The sequence below is a fragment of the Chlamydotis macqueenii genome, chromosome 12, assembly GCF_036417535.1.
Source record: "Chlamydotis macqueenii isolate bChlMac1 chromosome 12, bChlMac1.mat, whole genome shotgun sequence".
Lineage (NCBI taxonomy): Eukaryota > Metazoa > Chordata > Aves > Otidiformes > Otididae > Chlamydotis > Chlamydotis macqueenii.
Window position 1 is genome coordinate 10,667,808 of NC_141567.1, and position 19,715 is coordinate 10,687,522.

General features: G+C 39.1%; 1 protein-coding gene across 1 annotated transcript; it reads left to right on the forward strand.

The window, feature by feature from the left end:
• The first annotated feature begins 1,956 nt into the window (after nt 1-1,956).
• On the forward strand, nt 1,957-19,497 carry BTBD1 (BTB domain containing 1). Its single transcript, XM_086757147.1, has 8 exons — nt 1,957-2,415; nt 9,192-9,348; nt 9,904-10,009; nt 11,658-11,855; nt 12,136-12,328; nt 12,889-12,976; nt 17,168-17,314; nt 18,349-19,497. The coding sequence occupies exons 1-8, from the start codon at nt 2,024-2,026 to the stop codon at nt 18,505-18,507; spliced, it is 1,440 nt and encodes a 479-aa protein (XP_086613273.1). The 5' UTR covers nt 1,957-2,023; the 3' UTR covers nt 18,508-19,497.
• Nucleotides 19,498-19,715: the final 218 nt, after the last annotated feature.

Here is a 19,715-nt window from a genome sequence, read left to right on the forward strand (position 1 = left end):
GAAAAGCCCAGTTTCAAAAGGAAATTTGTTACTTATTATTTTCTTAGCTCTCACTTCCAAAACTGTTTAAATTAGTGCATTTGGCTTTTCGCTGATCAGATTTGATGAGCATCCAGGTTACATTTCTCCTTTTCTTTGTTTCCTTCCTTTTGTCTCCTTGCCCGTTTTTCTTTTTTTTTTTTTAGACTTTTGATTTCTTTCATATTATTTTCATTTGTTTCTTTCCCCTCGTTTTCTTTCTCAGCCCATCTCACAGGTTTTCCCCATTTTTTCTGTCTTGCTTAGTTTTGTCTTCTTATGATTGATTTCTCATCCCTGAGGCTATTGTACATACTCTGTCTGCCCCAGCCACTCTCCTTTTAGTTCTTTGGCATACCTTTCCCTCTTTTTTCCTTAACCCTCCTGCATCCTTGTTAACTTCCTCTGCTGTGTTACTGACAGTACCTTAACTTTTTACAAACACGGCTCTCCATAAACAGAGCAGTCACGGCTGTTGGCTCTCAGCTGACAGACTAACCCGTGAGTGAACACAGAAAGGTAAAAGCAGAAAGACAGCAATGAAGGAAACTCTCATTAATACCCAAATCATCCCATGACTGAAAAAAAAATATCACCAGAAAACTATTTATTTGTGTCCATGGTGTCACCATTTCCCTCATGAGTTTTTCCATCTCCGTCCCTGTGCTATCGGAGGGAATCTGGGCTTCTCCTGCTTTCCCTTCTTTGCCCACCTTGGGACAAGCAAAGCGCAAAGGTGATACCTTCATTCTTCTAAGTCAGCGGAATAATTTTATTTTTAAATATAGCTTCTGTGCAGAGCTACTTGCTGCTTTCTGGTTGGTATACTATGTTTTCTTATGCCCTTTCCCACTATAGTTTACCCCCCTGAAATTGCTTCCGTCTTGCTTAAGGTTCTCTAAAACTTGTTCTGTGAAACGGACCACATTTGCCTGGTCTCAGTTTTGTCCTAATTATAAACCTCAATGCAGAGTGGTGACATATTCTGTTCCTCTTTTAGCCACACGCTTCCATAAATGCTGACAAGTCATGAGCGATGATAAATAGCGTTCAGCTCCAGGGTTTAAATCGCTGCTGTATTTTCAGCAAAACTCCAGCAGATGGCAAAATGGCCCAGCTTATTTTCCAACTGACAGTGCCTGGTTTGACAGAACCGTGAAAACACAAAAATACCTTTTTTTTTTTTTTCCTTTCTCAAAAGCCACCAAGATCGTACACTAAAATTGATCCTATTTTGCTTATCAGAATTTGCCAAATTAATTCATCACCCTACATTCCCTGGTCCAAGGACGTTACATTTGATGGCTGCCACTGTAGGCACAAAACCTGCGACGTCTCTCCGCTACGTTCACTATTGCTAGTTTTGCTTTTTCTCCTCGGAAGTTTAAAACGTGAAATGTCGTGACACATTGTAAATGGATTTCTTTTTGTGTGTAAGGATTGTAAGGTACACGGGCCAACAATAATTAATGTTTCCGCATTATTTCAGAAATAGTAAAAAGAGGTGATCAATCCTTGTTTTGCCCACTATTGTAAGGAAGCAGGTATTATAAAAATGGATTTGCATTTCACGTGCCTAAGAAGAATAGCTGCAAGATTTATTCATTCCCACACGTAACGATATAAATTTCCCTGACTGTCGCAGTGCTCTGTGTTTTGCATGCCCAGCCTTTCCCTCTTGGCGGCTCTGGAAGCCCATTCGCACCGCACCGGGGCGGGAGCCGGACGCCCGAACGGAACCGACCAGCGACACAGGGCCAAAACGTGGCCTAAAGCACCCGCCCGGCGCCCGGCACCCCGCGCTCCCGCCCCGGCGGTTCCCGCCCGAGCGGCCCTCGGGGCAGGGCAACCGGGCACCCCGGCTTCGCTACCCGCCCGTGAGCCTGCGCCGGGCAGGGGCGCATGCGCGGCGCAGAGGCGGCGGGAGGCTGACGTCGGGGTGCGCGGCGGCGGTTCGCGTGCCGCCGGCGCAGGGAGCGGCCCGGCCCGGCCGCTCAGGGCGGCGATGGCGGCCGCCGGCGGCAGCTCGGGTGCGCCCGTGGAGACGTCCGCCGCCACCGGCACTGCTGCCACCGCCGAGGCCGGCGCGGTGCTGCAGCGGGAGCCGCTGTACAACTGGCAGGCCACCAAGGGCTCGCTGCGGGAGCGCTTCGCCTTCCTCTTCTCCAACGAGCTCCTCAGCGACGTGCACTTCGTGGTGGGCAAGGGCAGCCCCCGCGGCGGCGGCGGCGGGGGGGCGCCCCCCGGGCCTGGCCAGCAGCGCATCCCCGCCCACCGCTTCGTGCTGGCGGCCGGCAGCGCCGTCTTCGACGCGATGTTTAACGGCGGCATGGCCACCACCTCGGCCGAGATCGAGCTGCCCGACGTGGAGCCCGCCGCCTTCCTGGCGCTCCTGAGGTCAGGCCGCGGCGGGGCAGGGGCGGGCGGGCGACCCCGGGCTCGGTGGGGGCTCCCGGGCGGGGGCGCCGCGGGGCGGGGAGCGGCGTGTCCATCCTCCCGTCAGCATCGCCGGGCCGGGGGGCCCCGCTCGGCCGCTGGTGTCATTTCATCGCTCCGCGGCCTCTCCTGGCCCCTGTCCCCGAGGAGCCCGACCTTTCCCCGGGACCCCGGGTGCGTGTCCGTGGAGGGAGATGCGGAGAAAACGCGTCACCAACCTTGTGGGCTGGCGCGCAAGGTCACACCGGCCCGCGAACACGCGTTGGTTCCTCCTTGCTCTTTCCCCTGCATCCTTTTCCCCAGAGAGGTGCCCTGATTTTAGGGCAGCTAGTTGTCCATTCAGAAAAGTACTTTGGTAGTGGTGGGTGTCTCATTTGGCTTTTTAATTCCAGTTCCTTTTTTTTTTTTTTGTAAAGTAAGATGATGGGAATTGGTGGTTCCTCCGAGTGTTGCAGCTGTCCGTCCACCTTCTAATAATGGCTAAGAAGGGACAGAGCTTGTACCAAGCTTTTAATTTCACTTGATACTTGCTTTGAAATCTTATTCATCTTGCCGTTCCCTTTTCTTTTTCAGTGGTGGTAATAAATTGTTATATCTTTTTACCAGAGTAATACCCATTGTAATCACACTTATTTTAGATACTTTTGGGTGGAGAGGGCACTGCAGCAGAAGGCAGTAACTAACTGATTTTTGCACACAAACCACCCAAGTGAGACCATGGGTGCAGTGATGGCAAAAAGTATGTAAAACAGGTTAGTGATTTCTAGTTTGGACAGAATAGGGTCCACTACTTCTCATGCTTACAAAACCGATGAATTTATCAACCATTTCATTTTACTCAGTGTAGTGATAAATCAAATTTATGATCTTCGTAGAAACAATTACTGATAGTTTCTTTGTGGTGTGGTAATATGACTGAACTGCGTAACCTTAAAGCTTTTCTCAAAGGAGCTCCTCTGCTAGGTAAGACTTCTATAAATGTGTGAAACTGATTTCTGTAATGAACATTTGGGAAACAAGTAACATTACTGAGACACTACATATTTACTTCCCGGCAAAGCTTTCTGTAATGAGAAAAGCTACAAAGTCTTAGCAACTTTCTCTTTGTTTTGAAGCCTAACAGATAAGAAGAGTGAAAAGAGTCACCTGGTCCTTTTAGCAATTGTGGACACTGGAGTTGCAGCAACTGATTTGGGGGAAAAAACAAACACCCCACCCCCCCAAACATTTGCTGTTAGCAAATGAATGATACTTATTTTGTGGATTCTTAGCAAAGAGGGGGCAGGGTGAAGAGTTTGTGTAGCAGAGTGGGAGACAGTAGGAAGTGTCCTTTAAGCAAAATGGTTTCAAGGGTTAAAAGTAAATGCGCATGTGTTTATGTATGTGTTTGTGTATATACATGTGGAAAAAACACCAGACAGTGAAAAGTGAACAGAATCAGAGAAGTGTGTCTGGATAAAAATATAAACATGGAAACAGAAGAATGCTAAGTGAAGGTAAGAAGGATGGTGCTTGAAAGCTGTATAAGTGAATGAGGAGATGTTGTTAGAAGCAAACAAAAGCCGTTTTGTGTTGGTAGAGCTGTTAGTATGTAATGGCCAGGGGACTGACGTAAGCAAACTGATTATACTTGTATCTTGTCTAAATATCACCAGCCTGGTGAACTGTTTAAACATCTCAGTTTTGATGTGGTCTTTGTATGAAATACATGGCAGGTATTTAGGACATTCTTCCATGGTTTTATATATATATATATATATATATATATATATATATATATATATATATATTATATTGGAATAAATATAAATTGTAATGCCTTGTTAAAAACATATCTAAGGAGAACTTCTTTAATACAAACCTGTACTGGACTTCTTCCATGCTCGTATACACTGCTTCTAAAGTGTACCAATTATAAGACAACCTGTTTTTTTTCCTGGTGTTGCCCAGAAGAGGTAAGAACTATACCTTGCACCGCTGGCCTCTTTTATCATTAGTAAATTGGTCAGATAATGGTGGTTGCCTTTTATAGGACCTATCTTCAATCTTTGCAAAGACCAATTTGAGGTGTATTGGCTAGAAATTAAGTTGGGATCTTTGACTGCACATAGCAAATGAACATCAAGATAAAGGAAATGTTTGAGTGATGCAAAAACTTCTTGTGATAATTTACTAATTATTTAATGTTCCACAGCTTATTTCCATTTTATTTAGTCATTTGGTTTGTTAGGTCCTGTCTGTAGTTGATGTGTTTCATGAATATCTACTGACAAATGCTACTTGTAAATTAAGGCCAAAGAAACATATTTTTGATGGACATTTTTTTTTCATTCTCTTAAAAAATTAATTCCATCTGTATCTGTCCAGAGAGACAGAGTGTAATTTCTCTGTCTTATAATGTAAACTTTCATCAGTGTTAGTGTTTTGTTACAAAATAGATGGTAGTTTAAGAATTATGCTTATGAGGAAGAAAAAAGTAGTTGTAAATTGAACATTTTGAACATCTGATAGTCATCACGTTAATGGGACATGTGTTTTATTTTTCTTTTGGATATATTCTACACAATTTAAAATTGACTACAGTTGCTGTCTTTTTCTGACAGAAGCCTCTAAAATAATACATTTGTAAGGTTACAGTATTTTAAAGTAATGACCTAAAACTTTAATTCATAGTACCACTGTAATTCCAGTAATATGTTTTGGGGTTTCTTTTTTCCCTTTGAGAAAGTTGAGTAGTTCTCCTTGTCTGTGGGCTAAAATCTAAACTGTAAAGACTGGAAAAGGGGAGCCTTTTAAAATTGGGAAGAGAACTTTCCTCAAACTATTGGCTGAGCTCAAAGGCTTAGGAGTGACTGTAGTGTGTGTTTTGGCTTATCATCCAGTGTTCCTCTTGCCAGAAGAGTTTTCAAACATGAGCTAGAGGAGCTTTTTAAAAGCAACTGACTACATCAGTAGTTTGACAGGTAAATCCTTACGAGCTGAAATAATATCAAAGTCATAAAGTTTGAATCTGCTTCCCAATTAAATAGCGCTTTTTTTTTTTAATGTTTCTAACTGTACAAATAGAATAGCAGTGATCAAGAAAATTCAAGTTGTCTCAGTAGGAGTCTGCTTTAGGATTTCATTTTGTTGTTTTTAACAACGTTTTTTAAAATTTTCATTCACATTTTAAAATACATTTTACAGTAATTTAACTTGTCCTTTGATCGTAGTATAAAGGAAAGTGATGACATGGCACAGATTTAGCAGTCCATCTTCCAAATGTCTTTAGAGAGGACTTTGGCAAGCAGTAGATGAAGGAGTAATCATGACTAACTGGAAAAAGATTCCTCTGGGCTTTCATAACGGTGAAAATATTTCAGCTGTTGGGTAGATGCTAAGACTAGGGGAGAAAGAAGTGCTAACCTGAGAGTAAAGAAAAGTGGCATAAAATGCATGAAAGGCTTACGTAAAGTGAATGGTTGAGTGGTCACTTGGAAAAATTGTTCTGGTCACTAAAAGTGTTCTTCCACTATGCACATACACACACCCCCCCATCCTGGATGACAATAAAATGAGTCAATATTTAAAGAGCAGGTTGTTTCTAGATGTCTGTCAAGGGGAGGAGAGGAGGGAAGATGGCAAGGGGGAAGGATAAGTGATCTTGAGCCCCACTGAGTTAAGTGGAGGAGAAGGAGTGGTATAAACACAAAGATGTGCTAGTTCATGCATGCCACAAATGGGAGAGTTAACACAGAGACAGAGTTCTTGGCACATGAGCAGGGGGCGTTTCAGAGAGAATGTGAGTAGATGAATGCATCATGATCATCCATCTGTATACTTAAGGGAAATAGGATTATACAACGTACATCCTAGAGCAATGTACTTTACCATTTTTCATTGTTTTTACAGCTACCTTTTAACTTTGCAAATTCACACTTCTTCCTGTTTGCAAAAGACTACTGTTTGGCTTTGAAAATCTCGGAAAAGTATTGACATTGTCAAAAACTTGAAATATTAAGCACAAAAAACCCTGACAGTGTGACTTTCTTAATGTATTTGGACACTTGTAATGAGTTTTCTCAGTTTCAAAGTATGTAACTATGTAGTGTGTTCTGTAACTGTGAGTTGTTATGCCCTGTGGTGATCGATGTCTAGAAATAAATAGTGAGGTCAGTAGTGCCCAGAAACTCCATGCAACACACCACTTCTGCTGTCCTGAGTGAACACTGTAGCAAGTGGAGCCCAAAGTTGTAGACCAAATTAACTCAATGAACATTTTATGGATATTTTTTACATTTTACAGACGTTTTACAGGGGAAGGAGTGGTCAACGAGGATATATTGTGATAGTGTGGAACCTGAGCATGATGTAGATTGTATTCATAAGGGGTGGAGAGTGTACTGGCATTGGCTGGTATAGAGTTAAATTCTTCATAGTAGAAGAATGGGGCTATGTTTTGGATTTGTGCTGAAAATACTGTTGATAACACACTGATGTTCTAGTTATTGTGCAAATTTTAGTTGTCAGAACTTTAATCACTTAAGCCCTGTTAGCTTGTCATTGACACGCTTTTAGTTGGGGAGTGTCTCTTAATGTGTATCCCGGCATACGGCAGGAAAGGGATTGGAGCATAGAGCCTCGTGTGTGTCCTTCGTGGGATGGAAAAGCATCCTGTAGCTCTTTGATCTCAGGTGAATGAAAAACCTGCATGTGTGTGCACTGTTGCCACATGTCCTTTGGCCACGTAATTGGATTTTGATCATATGAAGAAAATTCCTGGGAAAGCAAAGGTCAGAAAAGTGCAATTTGGAACTGCACCCTGATTGTAAAAAAGGTGTAGTAGGAAGTGAACCACAAGCCAGATAAGCTTCTCTGGTGTGTCATTGACTTCGGGCTGGACACACTTAAGGAATAAAATAAAAATCTTGTTCCAAAACCAACTTGGTGAATATGTGTGTATATATATGTGTGTGTACTTTTTTATGATAAGGTAAAATTTATAATGTCGTTTGTGTGGTAATGCTGCTTCTTTTTTACAGCCTGTTAATGTGCAACTCTTACATATTTGGACTCCAAGCTCCTATAAAGTTATACACTGGAGGTCAGGGCATTTTAAGCAGATTTTTAAAAAAATCTTAAAACCAAAATGGTAATGCACTATTCTAGTGTTTTAATGAACTACTTGTCCATTTGGTATACAAAACTGTACCTATGACATCTTAGTTTCTTAAAAGTAAGTTTCTCAATCTGTGGCTGGCAAGTCAGCCCATCCTTTTAATGAACAGATAATAGTTTATAGCTGTCATAAATCCGTTCTTAATGAACCATATGAAACTTTTACTAAAAAAAAAAGTTAGCATTTAATTAAACTAATTCTTTCTAAAAGCTGTTTGATGTAAATCCAGTTTAAAGAATTAATTTAGAGCATTATTCAAATTTCCTAAGTGATGTGAAAGCTGGCCATTTGAATCAGTTGGAGTATTGTAATGGTAAATATGTATCTCTTGGTAAGTGGCAGCAAATTTAATGTTGAATACCATATTTACTTGCATGTTAGCAATTACCAAGAATTAGAGTTTTTCTGAAATATAGGAAACTTAAACAGTTAAGAACTTTAGTTGAAACTTTAATTTCAGGATTCTCTTACTTAGATCTCCCCATGTTGCAAACAAGTTTTAGTCTGTTACTTTCATAGGTTTCTTCTGTTAAATACAAACTGCTTATTGTTACATTTAAAACCTTCTAAGCACACCTTCCTTTTTTACATGTTGCTTAAAAAAATATTAAGAAATATAAAGGAAAGGCTTGGTCTTCGTTGTGGAATTCCTGCATTTGCTAATATGCTCTGGTTTATTGACCTGTGTGTTGGGGACAAATGTATTTTTTGTGAATCACAGGCTATTCGTGATTATTATCTGAAAAACTGATGGTCTGACTTGCCAGTCACAATGACAATTCATACACTAAGATTATCTTCAATGTCACCTGTAAGAAAAGTTATTTTTAAAAACAAATAATCTCTTCCATACAGAACCTTAAAATAGATCTTATCTTGTCTGGTCTTGAATAACAACTGCTCAGGAAACAGGTTTTTTTTCCTGGTTTTGCTGGAGGCTTCTATCTTTTGGTTCACACCTTATGCTAAAATCTGAAACAGTCATCTCGCCTCAAACAGTGGAGACAAGCCAGAGTGTTTTGCTATGGCAGGTATAGAAGTGTCAAGGTCATCTGCTAGAATATTCCTCCCTTTCCTCTCCTCTGAACACTAGAGAATGATAACTTTGACATAAGATGGTATGACATTATTAGTCCTTGACACTATTCTGCTTGTGGCAGGGAAGCTAGTGTGCACTGTCAGTAAATTTTCAGTAGTATAGCCATAGAGGGTTATATATTGATATTCAGAAATACAGGTCTTCCTAGTGAATCAAAAGAGCATGCATTCATGTGTTAAGTAATTCTGCAGCTCAGCTGTTGTTTACAGTTTGGTAGCTATGTAAAACTAGTACAGCCAGAGCAGTCTTAGGGAGTAATACATATTTAAAACAAAGGTATACCATTAGGTTAACGTAATGTTCTTTCTTCAACCCTTTAACTAGCTTATTAATTTGTAAAAATGCTACATAGTCAACTGTAGCATGTTCACAGTGCAAATCTTTGTCCTGTTTTCTAAATGCGAAGAGACTGTTATTCTGTGCTTGACTACCCCCCAGAAGACATGTTTTTATGATCTATATTTGTGTATTGATTTCTAGGTTTCTCTATTCAGATGAAGTTCAAATTGGTCCAGAAACAGTCATGACTACTTTATACACTGCTAAAAAGTATGCAGTCCCAGCCCTGGAAGCACACTGTGTGGATTTTCTAACAAAGCACCTCCGAGCAGATAATGCCTTTATGCTGCTTACTCAAGTAGGTAAATTTGATCTTAGTTTTGATTTACTGGGAAAATCAGTATTTGGAGAGAATTGACTAAATATTACTTCACAGTGAGTTTGCTATCACATAGTCTAATTTATGTATGAAAATGTCTTGTTACTCTCTTAGCATTTTTACAGACTCAGCTGTGGAAGTAAGGCTTTTTTTTTTTTTTTTTTTTTTTTTTAGCGTGCAATGAACTGGGACATTGCAAATAGAGCCAGTTTATTCTACAATGTATTTGCATGAATCTCTTAATTGCTTTTTGTTAAGACTGTGCTTCAGTTCACTATAGTGGATTTGATGTGTACTTTTCTTTAGTTATATTGACAAAACTACAAACAAGCATGAAGAAAAACTTGCATGTAGTGAATTCTCCTTAATTATGTACTCCTTTGAGAACTGAAGTACTCTTCAAGGTATAAACATAGAGTACTTTGATGAATCAACCTGTTTTAATTTAGATCTATATTAGAGTAAAAATGCTTGCTTTTTAAGATCAATGGTTTGTCAACTTTATAGTTAAGACTTATTTCTTTACCTTTTTAGGCCCGTTTGTTTGATGAACCTCAACTTGCTAGTCTTTGTCTTGACACAATAGACAAAAGTACTATGGATGCAATAAGTGCAGAAGGCTTTACTGATATTGATATAGGTAAGTTACTCCCTGTGTCCTAAGCGTTAAACTTCTGAAGGGAATTGTAGGCTGTGAGAGGACTTTGTTGTGGTAATCCAGGATAGTTTGCCTTCCCCATCCGAGTGTGTAGAGTCCCAAGCGCATCTTACCTACTTGTCATGGTAACCTGGGGTAGTTTGCTTTCCCCCTCATCTGCACCCACCTTTGTATGGGCGCCAACGCGATGGCCAGCGGCAGATCTCGGAATCTGGACCAGAGCACCTGCATTACATCAGCGAGTTTGCCAGTGAGCAAAACAGGACATTGCATATGTATGAGATGTTAATCAGTGCAAGCTTTATTATCCACCCCTGCAGTGTTTTCCTCTGAGCTTTACTCCTGAGGAGAGTTCCACTGTGCTGGCTCGCCATTTGATTAGTGTCACTGTCCCAGGGCTCCCACTGTGGTAACACTACACTTTCATTAAAGCCGAAGCTTTCACTTACTGAGTGTTGTACCTCATCCCTGAGGGATCCACACCTGCTTTTCGTGCGTAACAGGAATTGTACTGTTTTGTTGACATGTGGTACTTCTCTATTCAGAGTTGCACAGATCAGGTACAATTTATGAAATCTGCCTTAAAAAAAAAAAAAAAAAAACAAAAAAATAAAACCAACAAACCTGAACTGCTGGTTTCTATGTTTTTGTCTTTTATGAAAAGCTGGCAGTTGTAAATTTGGATAGTTAATTTCATTATTACTCTAAGATTTTACTCCAGTTCAGCTAAGCTGTGTGAAAAACTCAGACTGAAGAAATATATTCCAGCTGCTTAAGGGAATTGTAAAGTCATTGTTAACTCATGTTCAGTGGGATTTGTACCCAGACTGTGAGTGTTGATCTTTACTGTTGATAAATCCCAATCTGTTTTGATTTTTCAATATGATATTTTCCATGACTGCAAACATGCCTTGCTTACATTCAGGGCATGTAAAAATTGTCAAAGACAGAAGATTCAGAATATGAAAACACATTTTTCTCATGCTTGTGTTCTATGATAAACTGAGAATTTTTGCATACCTGTTATTCATAAAATGCCAGAACAAGTAAGAAATACAGGAAAACTTGCTTTTGTAAAACATGTGGGGAGTACTTTGCCTCACATCCTGTGTTCCACCTTTAAGCTTTGTGGGTAGCAAATATGTCAATATTTAAGATCACTTTCATGTATCTTTGAACTGTTTTGTGTGCACTGCTGCTGCTTTGTTTATAGCAGATCCAGACTGGCACATGGCTACTCGGATGAGAATATGATGATGTCATCATGAGTAACTTGATTTTTTTAGTAGTGTGCGCTCACTGCATGGTCACTTTCAGTTTTGATCTTGCTTTAGCCATGGAAATTCTTTAGGATATTGGTTGTCACTACATAGATTATATATAGTCACACTCTTAGAAATCAAGAAGGAAGTTCATGTGCTGTCTTCATAGTAGGAAAATTATATTTTTAGTTTGGAGTCAATACACCACTGGGAGAATTCTTTATATGTAAGATAAGTTGTCTTATATTTGATGTCTTATTATTAATGTTCGTAGTGTTTACTTGCTTAACATTTTAGACTTACTTAATGTGTAGCAATGTTACTGGTTTGGATGAGAGCTAATCTAAACTTATTAACTTTTTCCTTAGACACATTATGTGCAGTTCTAGAAAGAGACACCCTTAGTATTCGAGAAAGTAGACTCTTTGGAGCTGTTGTTCGCTGGGCAGAAGCAGAATGTCAAAGACAACAACTGCCTGTGACATTTGGAAACAAACAAAAAGTCCTTGGAAGAGCTCTTTCCTTAATCCGTTTTCCATTAATGACTATTGAAGAGTTTGCAGCAGGTGAGTTTTGGGGTTCTTTGTCTTGCTGTTAGACCATATCTTTGCACTGTTCACCCGTGAGTGTTTAAATGCTTCACACTGTTCTGTTATAAATATTGTACTAATAAAACTTATGATTAACAAATAAAAGCAAAACATTCTGCAGAACATACTCTGGCCACTGGAAAATATTACTGTCACCTTCAGTTTGCGAATTCGTGTGGTTTAAATACAACAGTTGGAGTAATTCTTCAAATCATCTTAGGAGTTTGTTGTTTTGTTTTGTTTTTTTTTTTCACAGGCCCTGCTCAATCTGGAATCCTGTCAGATCGGGAAGTAGTAAATCTCTTTCTACATTTTACTGTCAATCCTAAACCTAAAGTAGATTATATTGACCGACCAAGATGTTGCCTTAGAGGAAAAGAATGCAGCATTAACAGGTTCCAGCAAGTGGAGAGTCGCTGGGGCTACAGTGGAACAAGTGATCGGATTAGGTACGGCTTTTGAAACTGTCTGGAGGAGAGAAAGACAAGTGTGGGAAGAAAGGGCACATATTACTTAACTACAACTTTTTGGCACAAGATACAGTAACAAATGTGCTGGCTCTGTTTGGGCATGTTTGATCTCTTCCTTTTTTTAAAGTAACTTAGGCTGTTGCACGCTTAAAATACAAAGTAGCAAAGAACCAAGTTCAGGAGGATTGGATGCGTTCAAGAGTCACTGGGTGTTAGCTGCCTGTTCCTTTTTAAAATATCAAGCCTTGATCTGTTTTTATTTTGGACATATTCAAAAGAATCTGGTTATTTTTTGTTCAGTGATACTGAATATCTTGGGGGATTAGCAAAGCTTTAATCTATAAAGCTGATAACTTATAAAGCATTTTTCTTACTGTTAAAATCTAAATGGAAATTGTTATTGAAAAAAAAAAAGATTAATGCCATTTTCAGTTTACGTCCCTACTCTTCGGTGGGAGTCTTTTTCCTGCTTGACTAGGAATAAGGTAACACACACGTCCCAGTTGTTCCAGTTCCCTTTTTGGCTTGTGTCTTACTAGGTTCACAGTTAATAGAAGAATTTCCATAGTGGGATTTGGATTATATGGATCTATTCATGGACCCACAGACTATCAAGTTAATATACAGGTACAGTATGTACTGTTTAAACAGGCTTATGCAGAAACTACATTTGTAGTAATTGCAAGGTTTGGTGTATATTTGAATTGAGTATGAGCAATCTGATAGACCGGGAATCTAACTTGTGTTTTGTTCTCAACAGTGGTCATAAGCAGATGTCTAGGGAAAAGTAAGAACAATATGAAACTCTTCTTGCTTTCTGCTGTATTCTGTTGTCCTTCAGTCATTTTCAATATAGGCGTTTCCTGAGACCAATTTGGTTTCTGTAGTTAGTAGCTCCTGGTGAATCTTTTTTCAGGATACTTGTCCGATCTAACCTTGAATTCCTGTAAGCTTTCTGCAGAGGAATTTCGTAGCTCTGTTATCTGTTCAGTTGTGCACGAAGTCCGTCTTCTAATAAAGTTTCTAATAATTCAGGAAAGAGATCTTGGATTTGTCATCAACAGCTCTCTGAAATCAGTGACACAACATGTAGTGACTGCTAAAAAAGCACCTTGTGTCATCAGGAAGATCCTAAAAACAAAATAAAAGGTGACAGAGTCTTGCTCTATGAAAGCCGGGTATGCCCACATCTTGAGTATTGTATGCAATTCCCAATCTCACACAGTAGAATTAGAAGGTAGAGAAAAGGGTAATTAAAATTATTAAGGGAGCTGCTGCTTTATGAAGAGGGACCAAAAACCTCTTCAGTTTGTAGAGGAGAAGGCTATGGGGAGATGTAAGCAATGCTTCTAAAATCATGAGGACAACAGATAAGGTAAACACAGAACTGTTCGTATTCACCAAACCCTAGAATATTAGAACTAGGAGACTCTTACTGATGCTACCAGAAGATCAAAGCAGGTAAGAGTATTTTTTTCAGTGCAGAGAGTACTAAACATACTGCCACAAGAAGCAGATAGCCTCTTTTGAATATGGTGGTATTTGAATGTGTCCATGCATCAACAGCAGATCCATTAGAATATTCCAGAAGGAATAGAAGGAGGATGTGCACTGTAGCACCCCTAATAGAACAGCTGTGGATGCTGGGGGAATGGACAGCAGAGCCCAGACTTGTGTGCCAGCCCTCAGCAATATCCTCTCTGGCAACTGTCAGAGCATATTGGACCATTTGTCTGACCCAGTTGGGTATTTATTACATTCTCAGCTCGCCTGGTACACGTATTGGGCTTAGAGGCTTGTCCTTGCCCAGAGCTTTTTGGACAGATTGACATCTTATTGCTACTGATTCAGTCTTACGCAGAAGGTTGTATATTAGTGTTACCATAACTTCTTCTCTAAAGTTACTTGAATTTTAGGTGTGCTGAAAGCATTATCCCAGTATGGGAATGTCCCCAGTTTCTTCTACTGGTAAATGACTTATTTCTATTGCTGTTCTCCAGGCTCCTACATGAAGACTTTAACCTGCTGCTACTTAGTTTATTTCTTCATGCTGTTGAGCCCAGAAGAGAGTCTGTAGGGCTTTTTGCTATTGCTGTTTCAAAGGAATGATTTAACATTGGTTTTGATGCTTTCAGATAGCTGCTCCCAAACCTTCTTTTGGCCTGCTTAATTGTATTTTTTACATTTTGATCTGTCAGTTTGACCCTTTCTATTTTAATCGGGATACAACTTCATATTTCTATAGGATGCCCTTTTTTATTTGTTTATTTCCAGTAATAGCCTTTAGCTGATCAGCCATGCCAGCTTTTTTGTCCCTCTTTTCTCAAGCTCTTCCGAATAGGTATATGTATCGATACTGTATTTGGGCATGTGATGTCCTTCAGTAGTCTGCATGCTTCTTGTAAGGATTTGATTTTCTTAATTGCTCCTTTTAGATTCATTTGAACAAGCTTCCTCATTTTTCTCTTTGAAATTTAGCACAGCTGTGGTGGATTTGCTTTTGTTGTTCGCATGGGAGCATTGACTCTAAGTATATTATAGACACTGTTACATAGTGTTTCCATTATGAAATTTTGAATCTGATCCTGCTTATCACTCAGTACCAAATCAAGGTTGCGTTTCTTCCTACTGAGCAATTGGTTAGCAAGCTCATGAAATGGTCAGTGATAGCATCTAAAAATGTCAGCCCTGCTTCGTGTCCTGATATGACACTTGCCTGGTCTGAGCGGGTAATTGAAGACACCACTAAAATGGTATTTCCTGCTCTTGTAGCCTGTTTGATCTCTCTTAGCATGTTGTGATCAGGGTTGTCTTCTAGTAATATTGATCCAACACTATATTTTATCCTCTTTAAGTATGGAATTCCAGTCCCTTTGATTTCTCTTTTTTTATTGAGATTACTTTTGACTTGATTCTAAGCTTTCTGAGAAGGCATTCTGCGACTGGCACAGTTTTACTCTGTGCTGTCTATTTTCTAATCTGGTACTATCACATCACATTGATTTATTAGGTGTGTAGGAAACTTTGTGAAAGAAAGAACCTGTGACTTCATTTAGGGACAGTAATTCCATTGTCCCTAGCTTATTCTGTAGACTTCTAGCATGTGCTGGAACTGCTGTTCCAGTTCATTTCTGGGCATCCTGTTTAAATGACAGTTTATTTATTTCTGTTTCCTATTTGATGATTACTATTCTGTGACCATCCTATACTTAAGTACAGGAATTTTGTGTCTGTCTTAAGAAAAAAAATGTTGTATCTTCCCTCTTATGATGTTCCAAAGAGAATGTATGTGGAATGAGGTTTTGAAGGAATTTGTTGGCTTTTCCACATTTCTCATTTTAAAAGCTCACTTGCAAATTCCTCTTTTTGAAGTGCCATCAGTTTGTTATTTTCAAACTGTACATCTATGTAAATTATAGCATAGTGCACTAGATTAGATCTTTGGAACAAAAGAGCTGGTACTGAGGACCTAGCAGCTATACTATACGTATCTGGGGACTTTTACTTTTACTTTTTACTTGTAGTAGATAAGAGCATTTGGTGTGCTCCCTCAGCATGTTTGCTACATTTATTTAATCTGAAAATAATTTAGTTCTTGCAAGGCAAACCAAAGCATATTAAGTGGGAATGGTCAAGAGATTCACTTGAAAAACATGCTGCTGATCCAAACAGAAAGGCTAATGTACCTTTGCCGTTCAGATGAAGGCCATCTTTCTTATACACATTTTCTTTATTCTGGAAGTATCCCCAATTTCTGATGAATCTGGAACTTTCTTGTCACAATCTTTTCAGACAGACATTTAAGTCCTGTGTCTCTACCTTTCTTCTTGGACCTGCATCAGTACTAGCAGAGTTTCGGACAGTTAAGCATTTTATACTTGTCTTAAAATACTGATAATGTATGTTGCAAATACATCTTTTATGTGAAAGGGGCTTAGGACTTCAGTATTATAATTGTTAATATTTCTATTGATTGTGTCTGAGTAAAAAAAAATTAGAACATATTTTGCCAAGTATAGGGCTTCATTGCATTTGTGCAATATTAAAAAGTATAAGGCATTTTAATAATAAAATATTAAAATTGATAGGATTCTTGTTAGTGCAGTAAACATGAGAGGTGTTCATGTTATTCTGGAGCTCTGATATCCAGCTTCTGCAAGAGATGTTCAGCAGCTTGAATCAGGATGAGAAAATGAGAAGAGAGGTATGTTATTACTACATCTTGGCTAGTGATTCATACTTGCCACTGAAATTGAAGGCAAAAGAAATAATATATAGTCTGAGTGTAATTTTTTGCTGAATCTAGAATAGAAATAAATTGTAGAAAACCTAGCAGTGCAAGTTCCTGTTTTCTTTTAAGCATGTATCATTGACTGCTTACATTATCTGTAAAAACTTGTTTCATAATTAGCCACAGCCAGCAAACGTGTTTCCCTCACGTGGGCTGTGTAGGTGTACGAAATCAGCAAGTCCAGGTACAGGTTTATATGTAGTACATGCAGGTCAGAAGCTGAAGGTCTAAGAGCTGTTCTTCATCTCCCAAGCAAAGACTATAAACCTGGTTGGAGCAGTGCTGAATCTGGCCCGCAGGCTGGACAGCCTGTGTAAAACTCACGAGGCATCGTTTGACGTGCTGCTGGGTCAGCCCAAGTGGTATCGGGAAATTACACCGACTTTCCACTTGTGACACTGCACTATCCTTGCAATTAAACTGGGTGGAGTAGGCAAGTGTTTGCTTGTAATACTCTAATATGCATACAATAAGAATCTTTCTCAAGCTTGTAAACCTAAAAATACTATTTTCATGTTTTTATGCAGATAATTGATTATGAGAAGAATCAAACACTAGGACAAAATGATACTGGATTTAGTTGTGATGGAACGGCCAGTACATTCAGAGTTATGTTCAAAGAACCTATAGAGATTTTGCCAACGGTTTGCTACACAGCTTGTGCAACATTGAAAGTAAGAACACCTGACAGTAGGGAAGAAAATATGATTTTGATGCAAGAGTTATTCTTTTATCTGTATTCTGATGGGAAAGTGTGTTCTACATCTTGAATTTATTTTAATTATTTTTAAAATTTATTTAAGTTCTATTTCTTATTTAGATATCTAAGTCATAAAGACTTAATATATATTTATATAAATAATACATATTTTTATAAAAATATAATTAGATAAATTTTTATATAAATATGTAAGATTTTTATATTTAAGCCGTGAAGAAGGCCATAGTCAAACTGCACAGTAACTTTTAAGACTGCCACTTTTCTTTTGTGCCACAGCACAGAATTCATAACTGGATCCTTTGTGCCTTCCCACTTTCTGGCTCGATGTAAGAGTTAAAATGCATCCTAATACAAGTCACTCATTCTATGTGGGCAAAAGCACTATCTAGAATGTTTAATCTGGCAGCTTTTTATGAAAATTTAAGTTCAATTTCTTTTATCAAGGATATTTTTACCACTAGCTAGAGTCAAGAAAACGGAAACCTTTTTTTAAATTGCTTTTTCTATACTGCTGCTGGAAGATAGGAAATACTTATTTGTTCTAGGAAAGTTTCCCTTCAATGTTACGGACAAATTTATTTGTTCAATGTTTTCTCAAAAATCGTTTAGTGTTTTTTAAATATCCAGAAATCCAAGTTGAGTGGGTTGGAAAAAAAATGTTGCACGTTAAAAGAAACTGAGGCAGGGAACTAAGTGAGAATATAGACAACCTATATGACAAGGAGAAATACTGGAAAATACCTATTCATTACTAGTTGGATAAAATCAAGTGGTATAAGTCTGCTGCCAGAGAAACTTTTTTTTTAATTATTTGGACATAAGGCACTTGCCTCTGTTGTCTGTGATTTTGTATATAACTTATATGATGTGGGTACAGAAATCTTAGACTGTTAAGATACCCTAAGTTAGTAGTGTTTGAACTTCAGCATTTTATGGGTCTTGCTGCACGTTGCTGTTCAGTTGCTAATCTCTTCTAATGTTTTTCAGGGTCCTGATTCCCACTATGGAACAAAAGGTTTGAAAAAGGTGATCCATGAATCTCCTACTGCTAGCAAAACATGCTTTGTCTTTTATAGCTCCCCAGGTAACAACAATGGTACATCAATAGAAGATGGACAGATACCAGAAATAATATTTTATACATAATTTCACATGCTCATCTCAAATGTGTCAGTGTATCAGTGGACTTCAGCTCACTATTGGCGGCAGTTGAAAAAGTCTGTAAAATTACATGAATATGTAAAAACAAAACTTGTTTGAGAGGTACCAGAAAAGCTATTTTCTCTGCATCGTTATTGGCAGAATGTAATTTAGCTTTTCCTGTAAACAAAACATCAAGTGGAGTAAGAACTCTGTATATTGAAAAGGTTGCTTTAAATAGTATCTTGTGATTAATTGCTTTGTATTTTCACCCCTTCATTTCTCATGTAGTGAAATTCATTCCTTTGAACTGGAAAATCCTTGCTCATTAGAAACTTCTTGTTAATGTTTTCCCCAACCTGTCCCAAGAAGACAGTAAAGCTGCTGCTGTAGTCCCAGCTTACACTTCTTTACAAAATGACCTTGGAATGACCCTGTGGACACAAATTGCTACTATATATATATATTTTTTTTTAAGTACATAAGCAAGGCTGGATTCATATTGCTGTCATCTTGCCTTTTGGATAAACTGTGGAGAATTAACGGACTTAGCAGTGCAGACAGCATCGGCAGCTGCACCGAAGAAATACAAAGTCAAATTCAGCAATAAACAGATCTTTTCCGAATCTCTCTTAATTGAGAAGGGCTGTTTGGAGCATAGAGCTGGGTATGGAAATCGCCACTGTATATACATATGTGCCTATAAGAAAATGTATAATGTGATTTGAGAAGACAAGACTTGTAATTATGTTATTTTATCACTGGATAATCTAATACTAAAAAATAGTATGAACTAAGGATTATTTGTGTGCAGCGAGCTGTACAGGTTGCGTACCCTCATTTGATGCAGTTGGTGTATGTATATAGCATTCGGTCTCTGGCAATATGTGGTGTGTAGTTTTACAGATAAGTAGTCAAACTCTGTGTACAGAACCCTGTACCCTCCCCCAAATTACACTAAAGTAATAATTTGAGAATACAGAAAAAAACCCCAAAGCAACACACAAGTCTTTCCTCTTCCCTAATTTCTCTTTAAATCTCTGCTACAGTGTTTCCAGCCACCGTTAGCAGCAGCTGCCCGCCGCCTGGGCCGGGCGTTGGAGGCCGCGGCGCCGTCGGTCGCCGCTTCGGGGGAGGCGGGGGCAGGCGCAGCGCGGCTGCGGGGTGACCGGGGGGCTACCGGTGCCTCGGCAGCGCGGATCCGCCCGCAGACG